This window comes from Pogona vitticeps, chromosome 3 (genome assembly GCF_051106095.1).
Source record: "Pogona vitticeps strain Pit_001003342236 chromosome 3, PviZW2.1, whole genome shotgun sequence".
NCBI classification, from domain to species: Eukaryota; Metazoa; Chordata; class Lepidosauria; order Squamata; family Agamidae; genus Pogona; species Pogona vitticeps.
In genome coordinates, this window is record NC_135785.1 from 265,896,080 (window position 1) to 265,922,155 (window position 26,076).

At 60.8% G+C, this 26,076-nt stretch overlaps 1 protein-coding gene across 5 annotated transcripts; it reads right to left on the reverse strand.

Moving 5' to 3' along the window:
• Positions 1-3,145: 3,145 nt before the first annotated feature.
• Positions 3,146-24,337, reverse strand: TRIM3 (tripartite motif containing 3). Of its 5 annotated transcripts, none has more exons than XM_072993315.2 (12): positions 24,197-24,337; positions 20,123-20,303; positions 13,533-13,776; positions 12,899-13,050; positions 12,369-12,549; positions 9,967-10,690; positions 9,539-9,642; positions 9,238-9,405; positions 8,138-8,318; positions 7,596-7,666; positions 6,236-6,376; positions 3,146-4,739 (listed from the first exon to the last, which is right to left on the reverse strand). In XM_072993315.2, exons 2-12 carry the CDS (start codon positions 20,254-20,256, stop codon positions 4,587-4,589), a joined length of 2,253 nt encoding a protein of 750 aa, XP_072849416.1. In that variant the 5' UTR covers positions 20,257-20,303; positions 24,197-24,337; the 3' UTR covers positions 3,146-4,586. The 5 variants fall into 5 exon arrangements, with proteins under 5 accessions (XP_072849416.1, XP_072849415.1, XP_078245928.1 ...); XM_072993314.2 differs by lacking the exon at positions 24,197-24,337 and adding an exon at positions 21,525-21,807; XM_078389802.1 differs by lacking the exon at positions 24,197-24,337 and adding an exon at positions 20,847-20,988.
• Between the last annotated feature and the right edge of the window lie 1,739 nt (positions 24,338-26,076).

Consider the following 26,076-nt stretch of genomic DNA (forward strand, 5'->3'; position numbering starts at 1 on the left):
GGTGAAAGCGGAGGAAATGTAGTAAGATCCTTCCCATGGGATGGGCATGGATCTGATGAGAACAGGGGTCCCCAACCCCCAGTCCACGGCCCAGGACCAGGCCACGGAGACAGATCTCCCACCCCCCACCCTGGCACGGATGAACAGACACATGGCGTGCCCTCCCCGCACACACAGACACCCTCCCCCCACACGCACGCTAAACCAGTCCCCGGTGCCAGAAAGGTTGAGGACCACTGGGTTAGAAGATCCCTGGACAAAGAAATGGGAGCAGTTCATGGTGCCCAGAGAAGAGGCTGAGAGAGAGGCAGTGATCACAGAGCTTCTTGTTGGGGCCAGGAGGAGGCTCGAGACTGGGCAAGGAAGACCAGGGAGGAGGGTCTAGCTGAGTAAGGAAAGGAGAGGGAGGGGTAAAGGGGAGCAGCCCTCAGAAGCAACACCCGAGACCCCAACGCTTGGGAATACTCGGAAGCAGGATTCAACAGGTCTACGCCAAGGGCATCTGGAGGGAATGGAGTGCCCTTGCTGTCGGTTTTAGAGACAGGGGTATTCATATTCATATACTAATATTCCTCCCCACACAGGTGCAGATAATGAGGGTCCACCTCCCCTGGGGCCAGACTGTCCATTCACCATTCCACTGCTGCTGCTAGTTCTGTACACCATTCCTATCACTCTGGAGCTCATGATGGATTAACCACTCCTGGCAGAAGGCAGGATGATGAGCCTCTCTGCCAGATCGAAGAGTGGCTCTCTGATTGCAAGCTCCAGAGTGACAGGAGGGATTGTGGAGCCGGTGGCATGGACAGAATTGTGAGTGGACAGTCTGGCCCGGGGGGGGGGAGACCCTCGTTATCTGCACTTGTGGGGGGATATTCGTAAATGAATACATACCCATCTCTAGTCGGTTCCACCAGATACCACATTAATGAACTTCTTGGAGAAAAGTTTTGAACTGTTGGACTTTAATGTTTCAAACACATTTCGGAAACCAGAAGCTAACCATTGACTGAGGAAGAGAAGTTGCGTATTCCTGTCACCGTTGAACGTTTCCTAGATGCACCTATAATAAATCCTGTTGATACAATCCATGGTCAAGAGCCGTGTGTTGCCAGGCTAGACATGGACGTAAAGGGGAAAAACCCTTCTCAAGCTAATGAACCCTCGGACAGACTTCTTCTGATTTCTTGGCTGCAGTGATTGAACCAAGGCATTCAAAATCTTTAACTATTTCAATTTCTTCAATCTTGAAATTAAAGTTGTGTAGTCTATGACTTCTGTCTTCCATATTCATGATTTTTTACTTCCTAAGTTTCAGCTGCCCTCCTGGTTATGTATAAGAAGTAGGCCATGTTTGCACTAATGCCTAAAAGAGACTTTGATCCAAAACCACTCATACTGAAGCAACACAGTTTGTTTTTATAGATCTACAGCATTTTTTCCCTTTGGCTTTTCTTGTGTCAATATATATACACGGGAAATTCCAGTATGTCACAATGCCATTTTTGGCATGCAGTAAGGGCAAGTGGCCTTTGAATTGTGGTGCTGGAGGAGGCTCTTGAGAGTCCCCTGGACTGCAAGAACAAACCTATCCATTCTGAAGGAAATCAAGCCTGAGTGTTCACTGGAAGGACAGATCCTGAAGCGGAGGCTTCAAGACTTTGGCCATCTCATGAGAAGAGAAGACTCCCTGGAAAAGACCCTGATGTTAGGAAAGTGTGAGGGCAAGGGGAAAAGGGGACAACAGAGGATGAGATGGCTGGACAGTGTCTGCGAAGCAACCAACATGAATTTGACACAACTCCGGGAGGCAGTGGAAGATAGGAGGGCCTGGCGTGCTCTGGTCCGTGGGGTCACGAAGAGTCGGACACGACTAAACGACTAAACAACAAGGGCAAGCAGCCTGTTAGCCCCTTCATCTGCTTGTTAGGCATTCCGCTAGTGGCTTTGTGGGCTGCAGCCTGATATCTTCCAGATGAAGCTTCATGTTGCCTTCCTGACTCTTTGGCCCTTCAGCCGTCAATTCATGGAGCAGGAAGGGACCCCGGCGGCCACACAATCCAATGCCTGCTGGATGGGGCTGTAGCTTCCCACCCTGGGCAGGCAGCCCCCCCCCAGCTCTGCTTAGGCGAGTGCTGGGAAAGGCAAGGGCCAGGCCCCCCCCTCCTGCTCCTGTTCCTGCCGCCACTTGGCCTCCTGAAGGCCTGCTGCAGCCTTCACCCAGCTGCCAGGGCTAGACTACCGTAAAGCGGCCCTGGCTGGGGCCACCCTTGAACCCAGGGCCAAAGGCGGCCGCTCCGGAGAGCGCAGGGCCCTCGACGCCTGTTCCCTCGCGGCTTTCGGACCCCGCTGGGCCGCGCCAAAGGATGGGGCGGGGAGGCTCCTCGTCGTTCGGGCCCCGCCGCCACCACAACGAGCCGCTCTCCCGCCCCACCCAGGCCGCCATCTTACTGCCGCGCACTCGGCGCAGAGAACGGCAAGGCGCAGGCGCGAAGCCTTCTCGGCCGCGAAACTGTCACTCCCGCTCGGGACCAATCGCGCGGCTGTTGCCAAGGCCTGGGGCTGGTGGGCGGCGCTTCTCTCCTCCTCGGCCCGCCTGCCCCCGACAGGACAGAGGGAGGGAACCTCAGACTGGATGAATGGCAGGCTGTGTGGGGGGGAGGAGCCAATCAAAATCCTGGGAGGGGGGCCCCGGCGTCGCGGGCTCTCATTGGCCGCCTGCCTGCGTGGAAGGGGCCCCGAGTGCAGGACGTGGGCGGGGGCAGCGCCCTTTTCCGGGTCCAGCCGCGGTCGCTGCTCCCGGCGATCCCTCGGCGTCCCACCAGCCCGGGTGCGCGTGCGCGGAGTGAGGCGTCATGGGACTTGCAGTCCAGCCTGGCGGAGGGGGCGGGACTGGAGGAGCGGGCGGCGCGGCGCCCCCTGCCGGCGGGATTTCGCCTCCTCCTGTTCCTTTGGCCTCGGGCCGAGCCGTTCGCGGGGCGGCCGCGCCCAGGGAGAAGTTGCGGCGGAGAAAAAGCGGTGGGATCCGGGCCCCCCCCCCCAGGGCTCTGTTGGGCAACAGGTGAACCCGCCAGGTGGAGTGGGAGGCTTCCCGCCGACGCCGACGCCCCCCCCCAAACTCATCCAGCAGCAAAACCGAGGGCGATCATGTCCAGAATACTTTTATTTGTTTGTACACACATTTCATGAGCCCGTGGCTGCCTTGGTTTCGCCCGACCTGACAGGAGTGTGTGCAGAAGGCCTGGGGAGCAGAGGGGGCCGGGGGGGGGGGTCGCCAGGGAGCAGCACCCTGAGCCCTTCTCGGCTGAGGGATGGCTCGGATTGGGATCGGGTTCAGGTGGAGGGAAGGCCGGAGGAGGGCCGAAGGTGGGTGGCCTCAGGGAGCCCCCAGGGAGGACAGGAGGCTCCAGGCGGGAGGACTGGCAAAGGCAAGCTGGCCCTTCCTTCCCCTCAGCCACCCGTCCTCCTCCTCCTCCTCCTCGGGGGGGGGGTCCGGGAGATCCAGGCTGGAACCCCCTCCTTTCGAGGCTCTTGAGGTGGAGGAGGAGGAGGAGGAGGAGGGAATCGGGCCAAGGGCCACAGGAGCCAAAGCCTCTTTCCAGAGGGTAAAGGTCACCTGGCCGGACCCCCGAGAAGGAACTGGGAAACGAGGAAGACGGCCGAGAGGGTCCCGGGACCTCCAAGAGCGCCCCGGCCCCCTCAGCCAAATCGAGGGAAGGCGTGTCCCGTTCCCTGACCACCAGCGGCAGGGAGCCGACGGGAAGGCCGCCTCCCATCATCCCCAGCCAGAGCTTGTGTCAAGCACGGGACCAACACCGCTTCCTCCCAGGCCAGGTGGCGCCACCCCTGACCCCCACCCCACCCCCACCCTCCGGAGCCCAACTCTCCCCATTCCTTCCTCCTGAAGCCCGGCGGTCACCCGGGGAAAGCAGGGGGAGTCGGCCCGTCCTTCCTGCTCTGCCCAGAGACGGCTTCAGTGTCCCTGTTGGTGGGTGGCACCCCTTCGGCTGCTCTTCCCTACAGACATCCGTGGACCGGCCAGAGAAGGAGGGGTGTAGCCCCGGCCCCCTCCCTGGACAAAGAGATAAAGTGCAAAGAAAATCCAGGTGACAAAAAAAATGGTAGGTGGAAGGATAAGAGAGTGGAGAAAGGCGGCCGTTCCTCAGGATCCCCAGCGCCCACAGGGTCTGGAAGCAGGAACATCGGTGGCCTCCAAGCAGGCAAAAAGCAGACTCCCCCCTTCTAGGGGACCCGGCCCAGAGTCAGACACCACCCCCCCCACCACCACCCCCATCCTGGGAAGAGGCCAGAGAGGCATACGGGGGCCTTGCTGGGGAAGCCAAGCAGGCAACGTGCCCTCGCACCCGCCGGGAAGCGTCCCGAGCCCAACGCGCATAGCTGCCTTGGTCGCAGTTGGCACCTTTACACACCGCTGCCGGAGCCCCCGCAACGCTTGCAGGGGGGAGGAGGCCCCGCAACAAGGGCCAGCTCTCCCCACAGTTCATCACCTTTAAGGCCAGCAGGTGGGTCAGAAGGGAGCGGAGGGACCGTCCCGGCCCCCCTCCATCCAGCCTGCCTCCCCTGGGCTACTGCAGGTAGCGGTAGGCCTTGAAACAGTGGTTGCCGGAATCCGCCACCACCACGTGTCCGTCAGAGGTGAGCGCCAGGCCCTGCGGCCCGTACAGGGGGTCGGCTGTGGTGTTGATGTAGGACAGGAAGGAACCGGAACTGTCGAAGACCTGGAAAAAGAGGGTTGGGGTGATGAAGGCCGAGGCAGGGGAGGGGAGACACCAGATGCCGGTGGGAGTGGCAAGGAGCCCAGCCATTTGAGGAACAACAGTGGACCCTCTGGTGCCGGCGTAATATCGGTGGAGGTAACCAGCAGCGGCGTTTTGTGTAGGCAGCTTGTGAGCTGTCTCCTGATTCCCCCAAAGCAGGAACGCTCAGTGAGGCCAAGCTCCTGGTTGTTGAACCAGTGGGTTGGGCACTGGATTCTCCGTGATGCGCTGCCTGGGAGAGGAGTCAGCTTGTGTAGCTTTGGACAAGCTGCATACAGTCCCAGGGCACCCTCAGAGGAATGAAACGGTAAACCACTTCTGAGTGCTCTGTACCTAGAAAACCCTGCAAGGGATCCCCCCTAGTTAACACAGCTGTTAAGAAGCTCTTTTGCAATTGGTAGATCTCTGGGTTCTAGTAAAAAAAACCAAAAGCAGCCTGAAGTCTGTCCATCCCTCTTCAAGAGAGGGACAGCACAGCATAAATGCTTAAGTTGCACACCACACGCCCAGGACTGCAGCCTCCTTGGTCCGTGGGGTGAAGGGGTTGGTGGTGCCCCCTGCCCAAAGCGACCGTGCAGCCCCATGGAACAGAAAGCAGTGGCTGCCCCTTCGCAAGAAAGAAGATTGCAGAACTGGGAAAGGGGCCAAAACGAGAGCCACCAGCTAGACCGGCACGTTGGGCTGTCTTTCCTACCAGGAAGGCTCGGCAGTTTATCTACTGCAAAATATTAAAAATAAAGCAACAGAGGGAAGCTGCTCGGACTCAGAAATAATTACAAATAATTGAATGAGGCCCAAAGAGAGACGGTCTTTCCTACGAGAGCAAACCCCGCGGCTGAAGTGTGAGAAAGCCAGCCTCCCTCCTGCCCTGCCCGGGAGTCCTGTCCCAAGGACGGCTGCTGCCCAGGTGCTCTTTGGAAGGGGGCACTGGGGCTGATGGGCCCCAAAGGGAGGCGCTCCCCATGCAAGTCAGCTGGGGCCGGAAGGGGTTCCTTGCACGCACAGCAGAAGCTGTGGCCACCATTTGACAATCCCTTCCCCTTAAGCAAGCTGGTGGGAGCCAAATTTGGGCTCCGAAACCTTAGGAAGGGAGATGAGTGGATGAATGGAAGGAAGGGTCAATGCAGTGGCCCGTGCCCACCCCACCCCACCCCCCGAAAGGCACGGCAACCTGGCAGTGGAGGAGAGGCGTCGCCCTCTGTCTGCTCAGCCTCGGAAGAGGTGGCCGGGCAGGGAACAGGCCGGGCTGGACCACCGCAGCCTCCTTCCCCACACCCTGAGGGAGAGGGAGACCTCCTGGGCCGGAGGAACCTCTCGAGAGAGAGAGGCACCGTTGTTCGGCTGGCTCCTCACCGCCTCCCCCGCGCCTTCCACTGCACTGGTCGGGAAGACCTCCTCTTGCCTGGTCAGCGCAGGTAGCGCCCCCTTCCTTGCCCACAGGTGAGTCCTTGAAGTACCTGGATCCGGCTGTTGCCCCAATCCGCCACAATAATGTTCCCGTTGGAGTCCACCGCCACTCCCGTAGGGGCATTGAACTGCCCATTCCCCTCTCCATGAGACCCAAACTTGAAGAGGAACTCCCCGTCCGCGCTATACACCTGGAAAAGGAGACACACATGTGGTTGGGTGAGCAACTTCGGGCTCCTCCCCATCTTCTCTCGCCCGCCCCCCCCCCCACCCGGGGGGGTCCAGTTTCCTGATCTGTGGCATGGCCCCGGGAAAGCAGACACGGCAGGCCCGTCCATCACCTGCCGCCTCGGGCCCAGGGCTGAGGATCACAGCTGCCAAGCAGCCGGGGTTTTGCACCAGCAGACTTTGCGTGGCAAGGGGTCCCCTCAGCTCTCCCACTAATGGCCAAGTGCTTGACAGACAGTCCCAGCAGTGAAATGGGCCTACTGTGGTTGCAACGTGCACCTAAGCAATAAGATTTCAGCCGGGGAGATTTTGCTCTGCACATTCTGGGAATATTTGCTTTTCTTTGTCAGGGTTCTGCGATGACAGACCGCTCTTCCCACTCAGCCTAAGAAGACGTGGCCCCGCGTCCGTCTGTCTGTTTCCGTCGGCCCCTGGGCCTCTGCCTTGCTTGCTTCAGCCTCCCCACCTCGGTTGGCCTTCTCGCACCCCTTCCTCCGCCCTGCTCCTTTGTTCCACTGTGGCTGCTTTTGACATTAAGACCTCACTTGGACCTTCGTGGTGTGGACACCCTTTCCTCCTCGCACAGCTTTCTCAGAAGTTCAAACTCTTCTTACTGTGGCTTTGGAGTTACATCTTGTCAGATCAAAGACAAGTTCTAAGTTCAAAGCACACGGATCAGTCCTAAGTAGAAGTCCTCCGGCAGCCTCCTTTTGGCCCCAGGGAGCGCCCGGGATGGTACCTTTGAGAGATCCCCAGAGCATGGCCCCTTTCAGCCCAGTCCAGTCTCTCCTGACTGGGACTGGTTTTCCAAGGACGTTGGCCTGGCACAGTCATACCTCCCTCCCTCGTTACCTCCCTCCCTCCCTCCAGCCAGCCAGGACCCTTTATCTGGAAGTGGGCTTGGGGACCCAGCCCAGGCTGTTTTGGCACGCAAAGCAGCACAGGTGTCCTCCGACAGAGCTAGGCGGTCCAGGGCAGGTGTGCCCGTTTCCCCTCGGAAGCGTGGCAGGAAGCAAAGGGAGGTGGCCATTGGACACGTTCACCCGTTGCCTCCTGACTCCAACATACTCGGGGACGTTGGAGAGCAAGGACCAGGCTGACTAAAGCATCGAGGGAGAGCAACGGGAGCCCCTTCCCCCGGCACAGCGGCCGTGGCTCTAAAGGGAGGGGCTCAGGCCTCACCTTCACAGAGTGGTTGTGGAAGTCCGTCACCACAATTTCGTTCTTGTTGTTGACGGCGACAAAATGTGGTCCTAGGGAAAGAAAAGCAGAAGGAGCAACAGAGGGTTGGATCGGACGGGCCTGGCCGAGAGACAGAAGGTGTGAGCAGCAAGCAGGAGAGGGCTAGGGAGAGGCAGACGGACAGCCCCCAGGGACAGAGGTCACCACCAACTGGACCAGCAGGAGAAGATGGAGGGCCTCTCCCCCATCCCCCCACAGGGTGCCCGCCTGGAAAGGAGGCCTCCAAAGCCCAGGAAAGCAGCCACCCGAGGCCCTGGACCCAACGGGGTTGTTAGTGGCCAAAAACAAAGAACAGGCAAGTCGCTGGTTCCTACGCCTGTCCCCACCCCACCTTCAGGAGACATTTGGGGCTTTGCCTATGACGACGACTACAGAAGAGAGGGAGGCCCAGCCATGGAAGGAGGCAGAGAGAGAGAGAGAGAGAGATGATGTGCCCGCCTGATATTGGCAGAAGCACAAGAGGGGACCTGCCAGTTTATTACCATCCAGGGTACCTGCAAACTGGCGCTCGGACGTGCCACGGCTGCCAAACTTGGTCACAAGCTTCCCGTTGGACTGGAAGATGAAGACGCAGCAGGCCTTGTTGTCGACCACAATGATGTGCCCGTTCCGGTCAACAGCCACACCTTTGGGGCCCATGAGGCGGCCTGCCCCAATCTTGGTCTGAGGAGGAAAAGGGGGAGAGAACCTCAGGGACCCAGCCAAGCAGGAAGGAAGGTGAGTTAATGAAGGACCGTCCCTGGGGCAGAAGGCAGGGATTGCCTGCAGAAGGACTCCGAGCAAGGTGCATTCTAGCATCTCTGTCTGGGAAGGAGGAGTATCGTTGGGGCCATAATGAGGGCAGCTGCCTGGGGAGTCACTGGCCATCAGGGCAAAGCAAACTCTTGCCACAGGATGCCCTCCAAAATGGGTTTACTTTTAATCCAGCAGGCATGCCCAGGGTCTGTGGGACCTCATTTTCAGAATGAGTCACCCAGACCACCTGGAGGGCATGGGTGACAGTCTGCCCTTCTGGGCTTGGGGAAGAAGCTGTGGGTTCTGGTCCTGGCACTACTCTATGCTTCCAAGTGGTGCCTCCAGAAAGGCCAGGCTGGGTCAAGCTGCAGGAGGGCTTTCCCAGTCTTCAGCTCGGAGCCATCCCCTCCCAGGGAAAGCAGAGGCCGGTGTGTCTGGTCACATCTCGCAAAACAGCACCGCTGCCTCTCCTGCCAGCCACCTGAGCACATGAGCTATGCAGCAGCAACCTCTTTCTATTCAGGGCGTTGCCAAAGGGTCACCTAAGGGGGTCTCTGAGATGATCCCACCAAGGAAACGCAAGCCAGGCACCCTGTCCCACGCGATCTGGAGTCTGGCACACCCGGTAAGAGGGTCTTCCTTCACACAGCCTGCACCTTGGCTTGCACGTTGCAGGGCAGAGGCAGAGACAGGGAACCAGATGATGGTCAGAAGTGGGAAGCATGGGTCACTCGGTCCAGTTGTCGACCATTGTTCTCCTGCCGTACTGATATGTTTTGGGGGCCCATCCATGCAACCCCCTTGCAATGGCCGTGAGAGTTTCCTCCTGCCTCCACGGAGCCCTTACCTTGAACTTCCCTTCGGGGGAGAAGATGCTGACCCAGCGATTGTCATAGTCGGCAATTATAATGTCTCCATTGAGGTCAACGGTGACCCCTGTGGGACGCTGTAGCTGCCCAGGTGAGCGGCCCCGCACGCCAAAGCGCAGGCGGAACTGCCCTTCATTGGAGAAGACCTGAGGTCCACAAGGGGGAGGGGAGGGGGGGGAGAGGGAGAGAGAGAGAGAGTGAGACAGGCAGACGGAGGGGGACAACAGGCAGCCCGAGCCGCTGTGAAGCAGGATAGGATGGCGGGAGGGCACCCCCTACCTGTACACACTGGTTATTGCTGTCTGCCACCACAATACGGCCGCTGCCCGAGGTCGAAATGCCCTGCAGGTTGGTGAACTCGCCCTTCTCCCGACCCCGAGTGCCTGCAGAGAGAGAGGAAGGACTGTTTTTGTTTAAAAGTGGTGCAAGAAGCCCCCCCCGCGCTCCCTGCCCCGCCCGCCCCAGGGCCTTGCCGTCGCCCCATCCCACCACCCCCATGCTGCCCAATTCTGGATCTCTAATTCAGAGACCTCCTTGGACGGGCTGTCCGGCCTTCCGCTGAGTGCACATTGCAGCTGGAGCCGTGCTGGAAGGCAGCTGGTTGCGCCCAGGGCCCTGGAGGAAACCCACGGCCCCTCTTGGAGACCCTCCGCCTCGTCCAGCCCACTGGGGCACAACCTCCTTCCCTGCCTCCCGAGAAGACTGACCCACTCGGAAGATCAGCTCGTCCTCAATGGGGTTCTCCTTCTTCTTGCCGCTGCTGTACATGCTGGAAGGGCGGCGCACGGCCTTTTGCCTAATGTGGCCGCTGCTGGGGGACTTGACGCGGCGTTTGACGTCATCTGGGGAGGGGGGCACGTCTGACGCCTTGACGACCTTGACCCGAAAGGGGCTGCCTCGGATCGGCTGCCCGTAGAGGTGGATGGAGAGCAGGTGGTCTCCCTCGTGGCGCGGCGTGTACAGCAGTTCGTAGGTGCCGTTCTTGTTGTCCACCACTTCGTGGTCGAGGGCAGAACCATCAGGGGTAGCGACCTCTGCTTGCAGGCAAGCGCTCCCGCTCCGCACCAGCTCCCCATCTTTATCCTTGGTGGTGATGGTCAGCGAGGCTGCCTGGCCTACCACGCCGTGGCGGAGCCCCTCTCCTGTGGCTACCGTCTTGTGGGCAATGGCACTAGTGGTGAGCAGCACACCCAGGTTGAGGATGGACTTGCGCACACCTTCGGTCTCCACCATGTAGTCCACCTGGGCGTTCTCGTGGGGCCGTTCGGGGAACTCACGGCTGGCCAGTTCGCTCAGCCGCTCACTCATCTGCTTCTTCACCAGCAGCACCTCCGTCTCGGAGCCGTGGTCCAGCGCCTGCTCCGTGAAGCTGCAGCTGCTGAGGATGTTCTCCTGGCCTTGGCGCAGGATGTCCAGCTGAGCCTGGAGCACCTGGAGGAGAAGTATAGAGAGCAACTTCAATGGACCTCAAGCACAGCTGGACCAGCCCCTGCCCCCACCGCTGGCGAGGATCCCTCTTCCAGCTGAGGTGCCAACCCAGACCACTGGCTGTGATGTTCTGGCCCTTCCCTCCCCTTTGCCAACCCAATGGGTTGCCTTGCTCCCCATTCCGTGCCAATGCTGCCGATACGGCTCTCTGAGACCACCCATGTCTGGCTGGTGCCCCACGCCGTCTCCCCAGCTGGCAGTGGGAGCCCTTTCCCTGGGGAAAGAGTCTCTGACTGACCCTGGCACCGCTTCTGAAAGTAGCAGGGGTTTGGGTTCGAGAGAGAGAGAGAGAGAGAGAGAGCACAGGATCCAAGCATGGAAAGGGCTGGTGGGAGGGGAAAGGCTTCCCTCTCCCTCCAAAAGCACACCGGCTTTGCGTGGTGGGACTCTTAAGGTGCAAAAGAACAGCCCTGGCTGCCAGCCCTACGCTTTACAGCAAGGCAGTAGTCCCCAACCTTTTCCAAATTGCGGACCAGTTGGGGGTGGTGGGGTCCGTGCATGGGGGGGACAACCCCCCCACACACTCGCAGGCTGTGCCTGCTGTCAGAGGCAGCCACCGATGGTGGGAGGGGGGGCAGCGCTAGGCAAGGCCTGCTGTAGATGCAAAGACTGGCCTTGGCCCTTGTGGGGTGGACAGGACCCAAGCGCGGCCCTCACCTCCCTCCTACCCCCGTGGCCATCCAGACAGAGTGGGCAACGGGTGAGGTATAGTGGGGGTGGGGGTGGAGGGGATGGTTTAAAGGCAGGGCCAGCCTGACACAGAATTTGCCACCTGTCAGAAAGTTAGAGCATCCACTCTGGAGGTTTTTTTTTTTTAGAAGCCTCAACTCTCTTTCTGCCCAGATTGCAATTGTGCAGAATCCTCAGCAGCCATGACTGGCCAGGTGGGCCACCAGACACTGGGCTTTTTTGGGGGGGGGGGAGGCCAGTCCATCTTCCCCAGCAAAGGTAATGGCAACGAACCCCTCTGGGCAGGCGCCAGATGGCGTCAACCCATCCCTGCCCCTCCAGGCAGTCTTTAAAGGGAAAGCCTGGGATATCTGAAGAGAGATTTCAAACTTGGGGACCCGAGAAGCCCCTTCAGGACGGATTGATGAGACGGAGCACTAACCGGTCACTAAGGTTGGGCCATTTTCCCCCAGGGACGCACCTGCAGAACTACTGATCTCTTCAAACAAAAGAGGGTGCACCAGATGCTAAAGGTAAGCTGCCGGCATTTGGCTGCCTCAAACAGCCCCACTTTTCCAAAGAAGACCCAGAGGACGGTCGGCGCATGCGGCGGCAGCCGGCCTGGCTTCAGAGCGGGGGGAGGGGGCTGCTCAGGGACAGGAGGCTCCAGATATATAACCCTCGATCGCCAAGTGGAGCCTTTGGGCCCGGCAGCAGCCTGTTCTAAACACGAGGCCATGCCACAGACGGGGGCCTCGGTCTGGCCCAGGCTGGCAGGCGTCGGCATCTCGCATTCCATCTTCTCCTCCTCGTGAGCTCTAAAGTGAACGGAGCTTCAGGGAGCCCCTGGACGTTCAGCTGAGGCAGAAACCAGGCAGAAAGCGCAGAGGGGGTAGATCTGCTGGGAGCGGGGTGGGGGGTGGGGGACGGATCCTGGCCCCAGCAAGCTTACCTTTTGCTTGGCTCCACACATGACTTCCAGGTCCCGGACAAGCAGCCCTTTCCGCTGGTGCAGGGCCTTTTCTAGCTCAGCAAAAGTGCTTCCGATTTCAGCCACTGCGTCGTTCTTGCGCTCCACCAGCTGCTGGCTGATCTCAGACACAAGCCCAATGGCTGCAGCCAACTGGGGCAACCTGAAAGGCAGAAGGGAGGCCACCCCCCCCCCCCCAGGAGTGGCCGTGTGCCTTTGAGCAGGTCACTTCTGGCTTACGGCGACCCTTTGAATGAGTGACCTCCAGAAGGTCCTGTCCCTAACAGCCCTGCTCAGGTCTGGCCAATCACGAAAGGGGCGCCCTTCAGCCTAGCCCTCTCCTCCACTGGCCTGAGCAGACACAGCCCTTGGCACCACTGCCACGATCCCGCCAAGAATGCCCATCCTTCCGCACCCCCCGCCAGCTCTCCTGCGGGAGTCACACACAGAGAGAGAGAGAGCGTGCCAACTGGCTCCCCTCCACCACCTCCGCCAGGTGTCCACGGCAGTACCGGCTCTTGATGGCGTCCAGCTGCTGCCGCAGAGAAGCCTTGTGCTGTTCCACAACGTCCCGCAATGGCACCGTCATGTGTTCCCTGTGCTCGGCTGCTGTGCACTCGTGGCACATGGCGGTCTCACAGGATTCACAGTAGTACTCCATCATCTGCAGAGAAACAGTGGCGACGGGGCGGGAGTGACCCCTCGGGCCCCCCCTGCACTGCCGCTTGGCCTTGGCCGGGGCCCAAGCGGCACCAGGGATGGGCACAGCCCCCCTCATTCGGCAGCAGTGCCATGTCAAAGGCCAACGGTTTAGCCCCTGGCAGCACTTAGGTGGCGAGGAAACACCAGCGATGCCCTGCCAGGGGGTTGGGGGCAGGGTGTCAGGCAGAGTGCGGGGCAATCCTGGACAAGCCCTTTGGCCTGATATAGGTCGACTTCCCCCATTGCTCTGAACAAGCCTGGGACGGGCCCTGATCTCCCTGATTGTGGGCGGGGGGGGAGGGAGCAGCCCCCCAGAAGGCCTGAACCCGAGTGTCCTGTTCCAGAAACCACCAGAGTGCTCAGGCACGCCCCACCCCTCTTCCCCACCCCTCTTCCCCACCCCTCTTTGCCCCCAACCCTGCGCAAGTCCCGTCGGGCACTCACCTTCCCCTCATGATTGGGGCAGGAGAGCGGCTGGCCAGGCACAGCACTGACCGAGTCCAGCATGGCGGCCGCAGCATCCTGGTGGCTGGCGCTGTCCGGCTGGCGCTGCAGCACCTCCATGAGGTTGGTGATGAAGAAGTTGTTCTGGAGGGCGGCCACGCCCTTCTCCGGGAGGATGGAGGTCTGGCGGCACACGGGGCACGAGAGGGTCAGGCTTTGGGGCGGGATATAATTCTGGAGACACCTGGGGGAGCAGAGCAGGCAAGACGAGACAGGGGTCAGGAGGCCTAGTGCCCGTGGGGGGGGGCAGGGAGAGCGGGGGGGGGAAGAGAGGGAAAGAGGGAGGGAGGGAGGGAGGGAGGGAGGGTGGCGGCAGGCAGGGAGGGAGGGAGGCCAGGCGGACAGATGGACGTCCGGGAACAGAGGAGGCCAGGCAGAAGCGTCCTTGCGAATGAACCACAGAGCCAGGAGGGGAAGAGAGAGGGGGAGGGAAGACAGACATGGAGGTGAGATGGCCCCCAAGGCCCTCGGCAGGTGTCCTTGGTACTCTCTGACGTTGGGGATGCTCTGAAAACCTAAAACCTGAAACCACCCCAGAGGGCCAGGCCCCCCAGCCCTGGCATCCCCAGCAGGTTCCTCCCCCCCCCCGCCCCCCCGCAAGCTCTCTGGCTGGCCAGCTTCCCCACAGCAGAGGCATCTTTCCTGTCTCAGAGCACCTTCCACCCCACCTCTAGGTCTGCCCAGCAACCCTCCGGCTCTGGCCATGCAGGATGCTCCTGCTGTGCCCCACGGCCCGCCCCACGGCCAGCCCTCTCAGCTCCTACCTTGGATCCAGCAGAGCATCAGCGGCCAAGACCCTCCTTTCAGAGAGGAAGCACCAGCCCTGCTGGGGATGGACGGCTCTCCCTCTAGCCAAGCCCCTCCCTGCGTCATCCCCTGAATCATCCACCCCAGCACAGCGGCCTCTTCTAGTGAGATCACCGCCTTGGCTTACGAGCGAGCGGCAGGCCGTTCTCCAGGGGAGGGAGCCATCCGCAAGGTCATCCTGCCGGCGACTGAGATCTGGAGAGCATAGCAGCCCAACGAGCGCAGGAGGGGAGCCCGCCAGGCCCAGCCCAGGAGAGGCACTCCTGCCCCCCCTCGGGCTTCTCTCTTGGAGGGCAGGGTGGCGGGGGGGGAGGCTTTAGAGCAGATCCTGTCCCAAAGGCTCAGGCACATCCAACCCACTGGAAGCACCAAGAAGTCATGGGAGCCCTCCTCCCCCGAACCCCCACCAATTCTGCATGTCGATCTGGAAGTGTGTCCCCCCAAGCGGGGGGGGGGGGTGCCTCCCATTGCTTCATCTGGGAAAAGAAGACGGGGAGGCCACTCCTCCTTATCCAAACCGGTTTCAATGGGCTCTCTTAGTGCTTCCATGTAGGCGTGCGAGGGAGGAGACCAAGAAAGGACCAAGGGACTTCGGTCATTTACACCCTCCCTCTCTCACCAAAATGTAAAGTGGTGGAGGAATCGCAAGATACAGCGAGGTGGCCCTACACCAGGAGGAGCCACTGTGCGTAGAATCCGGAGCCCTCTCCAGGTGCAAAAGTGCCCCCTCCTCTTGTTCTCATCAGCCTTTGCTGGCATGAAAGAGAAGGAGCCCCCCCCCCGAGTTGGTTCTTGGCCACCTTCTGAGTCTCCACAGTGGCTAACTCCACATCCCAGCAGGAGGCCCACGAGCGCACGTGCGCGCACACACCCACACCAGCCAGCTTCTTTTTCAGAGAGACCCTATGCGTTCACCCCCGCCCCCACCCAGCATCAGCCTCTTGGCACCTCGCCACCCCCACCCGCAGACAGGGCTTCCCTGGCCCAGCCAATGCAGGTGCCCCTCTGGCCTTGAGCCGCGCCTGCCTCCTCTCAGCTTAGCTGGCCTCCCGCAGCTGCTCTGAGGGTGGAAATGAGGGAGACACCGCATGCAGCCTTGGGCTCGTTCTGCCCTTTCTGGGGTAAATGCAAAAATAAAAGGTCAAAGTCCCATCAAGCATTGCCTGTCCCTGAGGAAGAAACACCTCCAGACGTGACCTGGCCATTATCCTGACATGTCCACTGGAGGAACATCATCTACTCTGCCCCCAAACATGCATTCAGATCTCTCCCCAGAGGCTGACCCCTCTTTCCATCCTCCGGACCAACTTACACATTACAAAGGGTGCTCTCTCTCTCTCTCTCTCTCTCTCTCTCTCTCTCTCTCTCTGTGTGTGTGTGTGTGTGTGTGTGTGTGTGCATGCATGCGCTGTGCTTAAAGCAGCACTGCAAGCTACACGTTCCCCTCACCCCCTCCTATTAGCTGGATACTCAGTTTCTTGACCTCAGAAGGATGGAAAGGTGAGTCAGGCTACCTGAGCCACTGGGACTGAACTCGGGTCATGACCGGGGTCTTCCCTGCAGTCCTGTAGTTGTTTAACCACTGCAGCCACGCCACCACGAAAGCAACACCTGATTCCTTTAACGAATCTGATGCTCACGTGGTTCGCAAAACACACCAGTGGAAGCTTTTACACAACATAGTTTGGACATGTGAAGAAATAGCGACCCTTATAGAGGATGTACCACCAGCAGGTCAGCTCTCACTGATGGGGATCTTTTCCAAGGTTTTCCAGGTCGAGAGTCCTCTTCTCCCTGGAGGCACAGAGGGAACTGAATTCCTGACTTCTGGCTACACAGCCAGATACACAATTCACTGAATTATTCAGCCAGTGGGTGAAGGGAACCAGTGGTTGAAAAGAGATGTTTTTCTCTTCTCTGCCCCCTCCCATATCAAACAGAACAAGGCTGTTGTTCTCAGGCCTACATGCTCGGGCATATACGTGGGAGCAAGGGGCATTTGCCGAAGAGGTGCTTCTCAGGCAGAAGTGGCACCTCCAGGACTGCTTAGCCAAGGGGATCCCCAGCTTTCCGTGCCTGGCCCAGGGTTGACCTTTAGGGGTCAATGCTGGGCCAAGAGGCCCAGAGCCCAAAAAGCCACCGCCGCTGGCACCTCTCCCTCTCTCCCCACCGAGTTTGGGGGGGGGGTGGAGATCCCTGGAATTCCTTTGTCTGAGTTCACCCTTCGCCCTTCATGCCAGATTAGGGCAGGGCAGTTACAGCTTCGGGCAACTCACTTCCAACCAACCAGAGGCCAGAATGGCCGAGCGAAGGGCTGTCAATCACTCACCTAGGAGCATCTCAGAAGACACCCTCGATTCAGAGCCAAACGGCATCATCACGTTCCTTCCCCATCAGAGGTCAATAGCATTTTGTGGCCAGTCGGGCTCCAGATGCAGCACCGCCCAGCTTCCAAACCGGTCTACCCCCCAGGGTTCCACTTCCTGCGTTTCTCTCCCCCATTTCCTTTGCTTTGAAGGATTACCTGCCACCATCTCTGCTCTCCTTTCTCATTAACTTGTCTGCCTTTCTGTATTTTACCTGCCTTCTGATTTCTTAATTTCCATTGACTCTTTTTAATACTTCATTGGCCATTCTTTCCATCTAATAAACTCTTTGTATCTTGCAACAAATGTAGTTATCACATTTTTCTTTCTGCTGTATATTAATTTACTGACTAATTATGGGCCGTCAAGTTGATTTCAGCTTACTTCAGCCCTTACCAGCAGACCGCCAGCCCCTTCCTCTGGTAGCCCCTGGAGCTGTGCAGCTTACTCAAGGCTAGATGGGCTGGTTCTTCTCCCTGGAGCCACAATTCGGAAATCCTGGCCCCCACCCTTGACTCTGCAGCCCAGGTACTTCAGCTCACGGAGCCACCCCGACAGGATCTTCTTTACATCTCTCGTGTAAAAGTCCACAGGACTATGCCAGAGAGGATCCTTGTCCCTTACTAGTATGTCAGGAGTTTAACTGACTTAGTTCCTAGAATCTTCTGGGAAGGTGTAAGCGAGAAATGAACTGAATGTGGCTCCCAGTTTAATATTGCAGCAAAAAGGTCAGGAGCTCTCTGTGGTGTATTTAAGACCCTATCGGACAGCGTTGTGGAGGATCCTGGCATTGTATTCGCGATCCTGGCATTCCTGCACCCGGCGAAACACAGAAGATGGAGGAGGAGGAGGAGGAGGAAGAAAGGCATTGAAGAGGCCGGAAGAAAAGACTTCTTTTGCCCAGCAATTTGCCCAGCCAATATTCAGAGAACGGAACATGTGAAGATCTAATGAGGAGAGAGGAGGTCACAGAACCATAGAACTGTAGAGAGGCAGCCGGAGGAGAAGGCCCCCAAGCTCTCGAAAGGTGTGTGGGGCAGGGCGGGGACACGGGTCACAGAGGGGCATGGAGAATTTTGCAAAGGGTGTTGCTACAGCCTCCTGACAGCAAAGCCCTTTCCAAAACAGGGCCTCAGAAATGAAGGAAAATCCCTCTGATGGCAAAGCTGCTGCCTGGCTGGGAAACCATTCGTAAAATCACCAGATGGCGCCCCTGGTGCCAGGCGTTCACTGGGAAGGCGCCCCCATCAGGTGGTCGTCCAATCCCTGCTTTAAAAACCCCCACCAAAGGAAAAGCCCCAACCCCACCCTCCGAGATGACCAGTCTCCTTGGTCAACAGCTCTTGCGGTTTCACAGCTCTTGTATATCCAGGCCATATTTCAATACATGAAAGCTACGCATATATACTTAAAAAAAGGTTTTCCAGGCCAACTTCAGTTTGCCTCCAGGGTGGGGCTCAGCACGGAAACAGCTTTGGCTACCATAATTAATTAGCTGCTGCTTCATTTGGGTCAGACCCAATCCAGTGGTGCTTCCAGCGTATAAGGATCAACTGACACAGTGGGATACCCAACTGTGTTCACGGCCTTTGTATTCTTTAGAGAGGCTCATTCTGTGTCCCCCTCCTGATGAGCTGCTATGTGGGGGGGGGGCAGGACTACGGAAGGGCTTCTGCGCTGAATTGCATGGGTCTTCCAACAGCTTTCAGTTCTCTCAGCTTGCTGTCTCCTAACCAAGCAGCTCTGTGGGGAGGGAGGAGAAGGCCTGGTGTCGCTGTAGGACTGCCGTTGCCTACCCCAAAAAGTGGGAGAGGAAGCCCCCTTGTCAGCTGATGGCTCTGGAAGTTGTGGGGTGCAGCCCCATCTGTCACTCCACACAGCTGCTCCCTTTGACACTGCTGGATCATCTGATGGGGCCTTCTGGCTGATGACGTCCCAGTGCTGATGACGTCTCGATTTCTGCCTGTCCTCCAAGTCAGGTGAGGCTGTGCAGCAGCTGGGCCAGTGCCTGAATGTCATGATGGGCTGGATAAGGGCCAATAAACCGAGTCTTGACAAAAAGCAGGGCTCTGTGGAACGGTGGGTCTGTGTTCCAGGCGGCAGGTAAGCCCCTGGCCCAGGAAGAAGCTGCCCTCTTCCTGAAGAGAGCAGGTGACGGTGAGAGCCTTCCGAGAGCTGATGGATTTGAGGCCCACTTTGGTTTGTTCCTCAGCTGCAGCCCTTCCTGAGCAAGGGCAACTTGGCCCCAATCAAATATACCCACGAGTAACTTCCTGTTTTCACTACTACAATGCCCTCTGCACAGGGGCTGCCCCTAAAGACAAGGCAAAGGCTGCTGCTAATAAAATATGTGGCAGCTGCAACACAAAAACTTTTGTTCTGTTTCTGTGCTTCCCGCTCCTGAATCTTACTAGCTTGCTTTTTTCTTCTTTTTCTTGTAGGAATACCATAAGTACTGTAACTCAAATCACACTCTACGAAATTGGCACAAATTAATGACAGGTATTAAGGCGAGGGCAACCGGAACTGAAGCCAGGTCGTTTCATTCCGTCAACAGTTAAAGTCACTTGGGACAATTCTGAAAATGGAAGTGCAAGAGCTCCTGTTCTGTAAGGCTCCCCATCCTTTAAGGGCTCCCTTCCAGGTTCCCAAAATTGGTGGAGGAAGGAGAAGAGAGAATGGTTGTTGTAGGGTTTTTTTTGGGGGGGGTGGGGGTGGCTGTTTGGCCATGTTCTGGAGATTTTTCTTCCTAACATTTTACCAGTCTCTATGGCCGGCATCTTCAAAGGACAGGAGTTAAAACTCTCTCTGTGTTCTGGTTCCTCCAGAACACAGCCAAACAGCCCAAAAAACCTACAACAACCACCAGGTCCCGGCCATGAAAGCCTTCAAGAAGAGAGAATCTCCAGCTGATCTTTCCTACTGACAGGCAAACAGGACAGCCAACTCCCCCATCCCCAAGCCTTCAAATCAAGGTCACCAGGACCTACCACCAACTAAACTCTTTCAGCCCATGAGGCAAAAAGCCCACCCCTGCCTCTCCTACTTCCTGGGAGAAAACGATAACAGCAGGAACAACCACCAAGGAAATGCATGACAAATTGGCATCACCAGAGATCGGCTGGGCTCCTGGCCAATAAAAAGAAAGCCGGCCAGCCGGCCAGCCAGCCAGCCAGGCTTTCCAACTTCTGCTGGGCTCAGCAGTGCAAAGGGCACCCGGGTTGCTTCCTGCTGCACCACGAGGGGCGGCGGCAGGGGGGGGGGTCGCTCCGGGTGGCTTCTGCCTCCCCCTCCCCCCACCAGGATGCCAAAGGATGCGGAAGGGGCCGGTGGGGGTTGCAAGACAGGGTCGCTCACCTCTCGCAGAAGGTGTGGAGGCAGGGGAGCACCTTGGGGTTGTGGTAGCGGTCCAGGCAGATGCTGCACACCAGGAACTGCTTGTCAATCTGGCGCACCACTGGACTCGAGGAGGTGGACTCCCGCTTCGCCATGGCGATGGCCCAGAAGCTGTGGCCCACGCGCGAACTCTCTCGCAGCCCTGCCGGAGGCGGGGGGGGGGGTTGGAGAGAGAGAAGGCGCTCAGGACGCCTCGCCGCCTTCCTCCTCTTCCTCTTCCTCCCGAAAGGCCGGCCCAGGCCAGCCCCACCCCCTCCCGCGGCCATCGGGGAGGGCCCGGGAGAGAGAGCCGCAGGGCTGCCTCCTCGCCCCGCCCCGCCCCGCCGCGAACCAGGCCGAGGGGCGCCTCTCCCCCCCCCGCCGCCCCCGGTCCTCTCGGCCCCCAAGGGCCTGGGTGGCCGCCCGGACCACGCGGCGACACGCCCCCCCGGCCCGCAGTGCTCCACCCAGGCCAGGACACGCCCCTAGGCGACCCGAGGAGATGCCCACGGCGGCCGGGCGGGACGCCCAGCGGTCCCCGGCAGCAGCGGCGCGGGGATCGGCCCCCGGGGCTCTGGAGGCGAGCGCTCGGCGAGGCGGCCGGGAAACGCCCCGCCCGTCCGAGCGTCCCCCCGAAGGCAGCCGGGTCGGAGCGCCGCCGCCCCCCCTCCCGGGCCGAGCCACCGAAGGGCAGGAGGGCGCTCACCGGCGGCGGCGGCGGCGGCGGCCCTCTCGGGCGGCGGCTCGGGGCTGCCCCCCGCCCGCCTTCCGGCCATCGTGCGGCCGCAGCCCGGGCACCTTCCGGGTCTGTCGCACCGCTGGCCGGGGCGAGCGCCTGGAAGCGGCTCCTCCCCTTCCCTCGAAGGGAAGCGGAGGGAAGAGGGCGGGCAGACAGGCAGGCAGGCAGGCAGCTGTGTGCCAGGCAGCTGGGCCGGGACGGGACGGGCCCAGCGGCCGCCTCGCTCGCTGGCTGGCTGGCTGGCTCCCGCCGCGCCCTTCTGCCGCTCACCCCTCGGGACGCCCGCTCGCCCGCCGGCCGCGCGAACGTGGGTAGGGGGGGAGGATCCAGGGGCACCTCGCCCCGGGTCCAAGGGCGGCAGCAGCAGCAGCAGCAGCGCCCCTCGGGGCCGAGCGGGGGCCCGCGCAGCACCAGGCCCTCCCGCCGCAGCAGAGGCGGGGCGGGGCGCCGCCAGGCCAGGTGGACCACCGGCGGCGGCATCCTCCCCTTCCCGAGCCCGGCCGGCCCGGCCGAGGCGCCCGCGCCGCGCCAGAGGGAAGGGGCACTCCCTGCGGGCGCTTGGCGCCGATGCCAGGCCAGGGAAGGCGGGCAGCCCCCCGCACCCGGGATGCCTCCCGCTCGCCCGCCGCTCGGGCTCTCACTCACCGGACAGGGGCTCAGGGGCGGCTTCCGACGGTGGGCGCCCACATGCCCCGCCAGCTGCCCGCGGGAGAGGCCCCGGATGCGGGACAAGGTGGCAGCGCGGCGGCTCGGGCTGGGCTGGATCACCGCATCCCCTTCAACGCGGCGGCGGCGGCGGCGGCGGCGGCTGCTGCTGCTGCTGCTGCTGCTGGGGGGGGAGCCGGAGCGTACCACTGCAGGCGCTGGAGGGGGGTCTCGGGGATGCCTCGCCTGAAGGTCTTCCCCCGGCCGCTTGACATCCCCCCGACGCCGCTTCTACCCCGACGCCAGTACCTCCGCCTCGGTCCCGGGCCGGCCCAAACCCCGCTAGCGGGGCAGGCGGCGCTCCTCCCCACCTCCGCCCTCCGCGTCACCCTCCCCCAGGCCGGAATGGTTGCGCCCGCCGATGCCGCCTTAGAGCCGCAGCAGCTGCGGCGCCTCCGCAGTGCCTGAACCGAGAGGAGAGGAGCGGGGCGGGGCGGGCGGAGGGAGGGAGGGACCGGGGGGGGGGGAGAGGCGCGGCGGTGGCCGGGAAAGCGAGCAGGGCGACCGGGGAGGCAAGGCAGCGGCGGGGAGGGGGGGAGGGCGCGGCGGGAAGGACCGCCGGACTGACTGAGGCGGAGGCTGAAGGGATGGTGGTTGTCATGGGAACTGCGTTAAAGCACCGGGTACCCTGCAAGGGAGAGAAGGAGGAGAGGATACAGTAGGTCGACGTGGGAAAGCTCCGGCGGAACTCACGGCCACTGAAGGTGGTGGCCGACACTGCAGAGATGGGCTTTAGACTTGGACGGCAGGAAGAGTGGGCACCCTTCCGTCTCGAGAGACGACGGTCCCTGCTCTGAACAGAGGACTCGGAGCCGCGTCTCGTGCGGCTGAGGAGGCCAGTTCGAGAGGGACACAATCCCTTCCGCACGGAAGACAAACACTAATGGCATCGGTCCCCTGTCCAGCTCCCTGGTTTGGCTGGTTTCGGGGGGGGGGGCTCATCCGCCCTCTCCGTCCGTGCGCTGGACCGAGGTGGGAAAAGCGCGAGGGCCCCTCCAGGGGCAGAACGGGGCTCCCTCCCTCTCTCGCCGGGGGGGGGCTGGGCTGGTGGGGCGGCGGGGAGGTGGGAGCCCGACAGCAGCGGGCAGTTCCCTCTCTTCAGCGAAACTGCCACCAGACGGAGAGAACCACCAGCAAACCCCCCCCCCCCTTTCTCTCTCTCTGTCTCTCTCTCCCGCAGTTCGCCCCTTCCCCCGCCACAGGCCGGCCGGCCCCGCCTGAAGGCAGGTTGCCGCTGGCGGTCGGGACCTGGAGGCGAGTCGGCTCTCGGGGTGGCAGCCTTCGCTCTCCTGCCCTCGGGCAGCCAAAGGCCTCGCCCTGGGCATCGGGCGCTCCTAGGGTTAGAGCTACGACGGGCTCTAAAGCTGGCGGATCAGGCCAAGGCGGCCCTTCTAGCCTAGCACCCTCTTCCGAAGGGGCCGCCCGGCTCACCCCGCGCGGGCGCCTCCGGGGGAGGGAGGGGGAGGGTGCTGCGCAGGGTGCTGGGCAAGGGAGGCGAACAGAAGCCGAATAGACGCGGCGGTCAAACTACCCAAAGCGACCCAGGGTTGGCCCTCTTCAAAACACCCGGGGAATGAGAAGGCTTGGAGGGGCGCAGCACCGGAAAGAAGGTCGCGGGGGGGGGAGAAGAGGGGGCCGATGGCTGTGCCTCTTCAGGGAGGGGCCGTTCTCCTCCCACTCCGTGGAAAAGGCGCTCCTCTTTTTCCCAGGCCCTCGCGATCGAGGCGGCGGCGGCGGCGGCGGCGGCATCGGGGCCTCCTCAGAAGTCCCGAAGGTCCAAGGAAAGAGGGAAACGTGCGTCGAGGCCGGGAGCCAGCCGCCAAGCCCACCCGCACCCTCCGCCGCCGCACTCCTCTCGACAGGGAGGCGAGGCGAGGTGACCAACACCGGCTGCCCAAATCCATGATTCTGTGTCCTCTCCGGCAGGGCTCTCCAGGCCCCATGGGGGGGGGGGCTCTCTGGTTCCATCTGTTCCCCAAGGGCCTGGTTCGTGGGGGTGGCGAGAGGGACCCTGAGGGCAGAAGTGACCAGAGGAAGCCAGCCGGACACTCGGAGACTGGCATGCAGCCCCCATAAGTCACTCAGGAGGAGGAGGAGGAGGAAGAGAAGAAGGGGGCGGGGTATTGGCAGGAGCGCTTCTCCCTGAACCCATCGCTAGGGCGATCTGCTGCTGGGACCCGGAGCTCTTCCGCAGGGTCCGAACAACCAGAATATTCCCTTATGTGAAGACGGGGAAGCGGGGGGGGGGGGGGTTCTTCTGCCATAGCAGCCCAAATGTGGAGACTGGATTGGTAGCCACATTGGCATCATTGCAGCACCAAGTCAAGACGTCCTTAGAGCCTGTGGGCTGGAGGATCGCGGCATGCGCTAGCAGCAGCACCACCACCACCACCCCTTCGAGGCCAGGCTTCCTCGACGGGGACCAGCCAGCCATGGGTTCAGCTCGAGACAGGCAGCTCTCCGGTCCAAGACCGGCTGCGCTCTTGGACGGCACGGTGACCCACCCGTCCGCTTCTCCCCTGCCCCCCGCAGCCTGCCCTCGCCTCCCTCCCCAGCTCGGAAAAGCGGATTTCGAGGGGGAGTCAGTCCGCGCCTCGACGGCCGGGTCTCACCTGCTCCGGGCCAGCCTGCGGCGTGGCAGAAAGAACGCCGGCGCTGCCCCTGCCGCGGCCAGGCCTTGGCCCCCCGCTTGCCATCTCCCGGCCCAGGAGAGCTCGGTCGGAACAGGAGGCCCCGGCAGCCCCCGCCGTCGGGAACGGCCCTTGGCTCGCGCGCCCGCCCACCCTGCCTGCCTGCCTGCCTGCCTGGCGGACGGGATGAGGCAGCGCTGGATGCCCCGCCGCTGAAGAGGGACAGCGGGGACGCCGGGCCTCGGCCCCTGCCGCCGCCGCCGCCGCCGCCGCCCCCGACAGCCTGGCTCCGAGGACGGGCTGCGCGCCTTTCGCCTGGCCGGGAAGGGAGGGCGGCGGCGGCGGCAGCGAGCCAAGCGCGGGGCGGGCGTTCCGGCAGGAGGAGTCCGTGCTTCGGCGCAGGCCCCAAAGCGCAGCCGGACGGAGCAGTGCCCTGACGGGCGGGTGGATGGGTGGAGGGAACCCGGCTCCCGCGAGCGAGCGAGCGCCGCCCCGTCGGCCAGCCGGTCCGTCGAGGGCTTCCCGAGGGGCCTCCCAAGGTGCCTTCGCCGGCCCCAAAGGGAAGTGGACGGAGGGGCCGCGGAGAAACGCCCGCTCCTCTCCCGGAAGAAACGTCAGGCGGGAGCGGGGGCTCCGCGGGGCGCCCCTCGGCGGCGCTGGCGACGGGCCCGACAGACCCTCTTCGGGGCCCTTTGCGCCCCGGCCGGGCCCACGCTCTCCGGCGCCCTCCCTCTTTCACCCCGCCAGAGAAGTCCGGCCCTCAGCCGACAAGCGACCTGGCAGCCCCACCCGGGCAAGCGCCCTCCCGCCCGGCGCACAAGTCCCGGAGAGAAAGGGGGGGGCGGCCGCGCAAGGCGAGCGGCTCCGGGGCCCCTCTAGTCGGAGAAAGGCGGAGTACAAGGAAGGGAAGGGAAGGCAGGCAAGGCAGGCAGGCATGGACGGGACGCGCGTCGCCTCCCCTCTGCCTTTCTTGCCGTGAAAGGAGACGAGCCCTTGGGGGGGTCCCTCGGGGGTCCGGGTTCAGGGCTTTTCAAGTTGCTTACAAAAGACGCGTGACGACGACCTGGCCAAGTTTGGTGGCTCTCCCAAAGAGCGGGGGGGGGGGCGGGGAGGTGGAAGGGGGAGGGGAGAGGAGGGCCGTCAAGAGGGGCTTATACCTGGCCGAAGAACGAGGGCCGCGGGGGGGGGGCGAGAACACCGGCTCCCAACCATCCACACACCGACCTGAGCTGGTGGCGTTTAACCCGTCTCTGCGGACACCCCCTCCGCCGTTTATTGACTCTGCTGGCGGTGAAAAAGGGTCCCACTTAGAAGATAATATAAAGGAATTTTAAAAAATAGTTATAAGAACTAGAGATAAGAAAGCTATAATAGAATTACCAGCAAAGAGGAAGGAACTGGAAGGGATTCATCCCGAAAAGGTACAAACTTAATTTATCCAAAAAGAGATATTTTTTTTTAATTTAGTAACAAGAACTCCAAGTTATTAGCTAAAGCATCATCTGTAAAAGAATAAAATATAGGACCAATACAAGATTTGAATGGGAAAAGATGTAACAAAATGAAGGAGAAATTGGAAGTATTTCAAACATTTTATAAAACTTTATATACTAGTAAAAATCCTTCTATAATGAAAATTGAAGATTATATAAAAACAATTGTTAGATGATGATAAAAATAAAATGGAACAGTTAAATACTGATAAAGAAATAGAGGATATTATAAATAACTTAAAGACAGGAAAGACCTCCGGAACAGATGGATTAGGTCCAGAATATTATAAAGTATTTAAAAAGATTCTTATACCAAGTTAAAAGTGTTATTTAACAAGATATTAATGGGAGAAGAAATCCCACAATCAT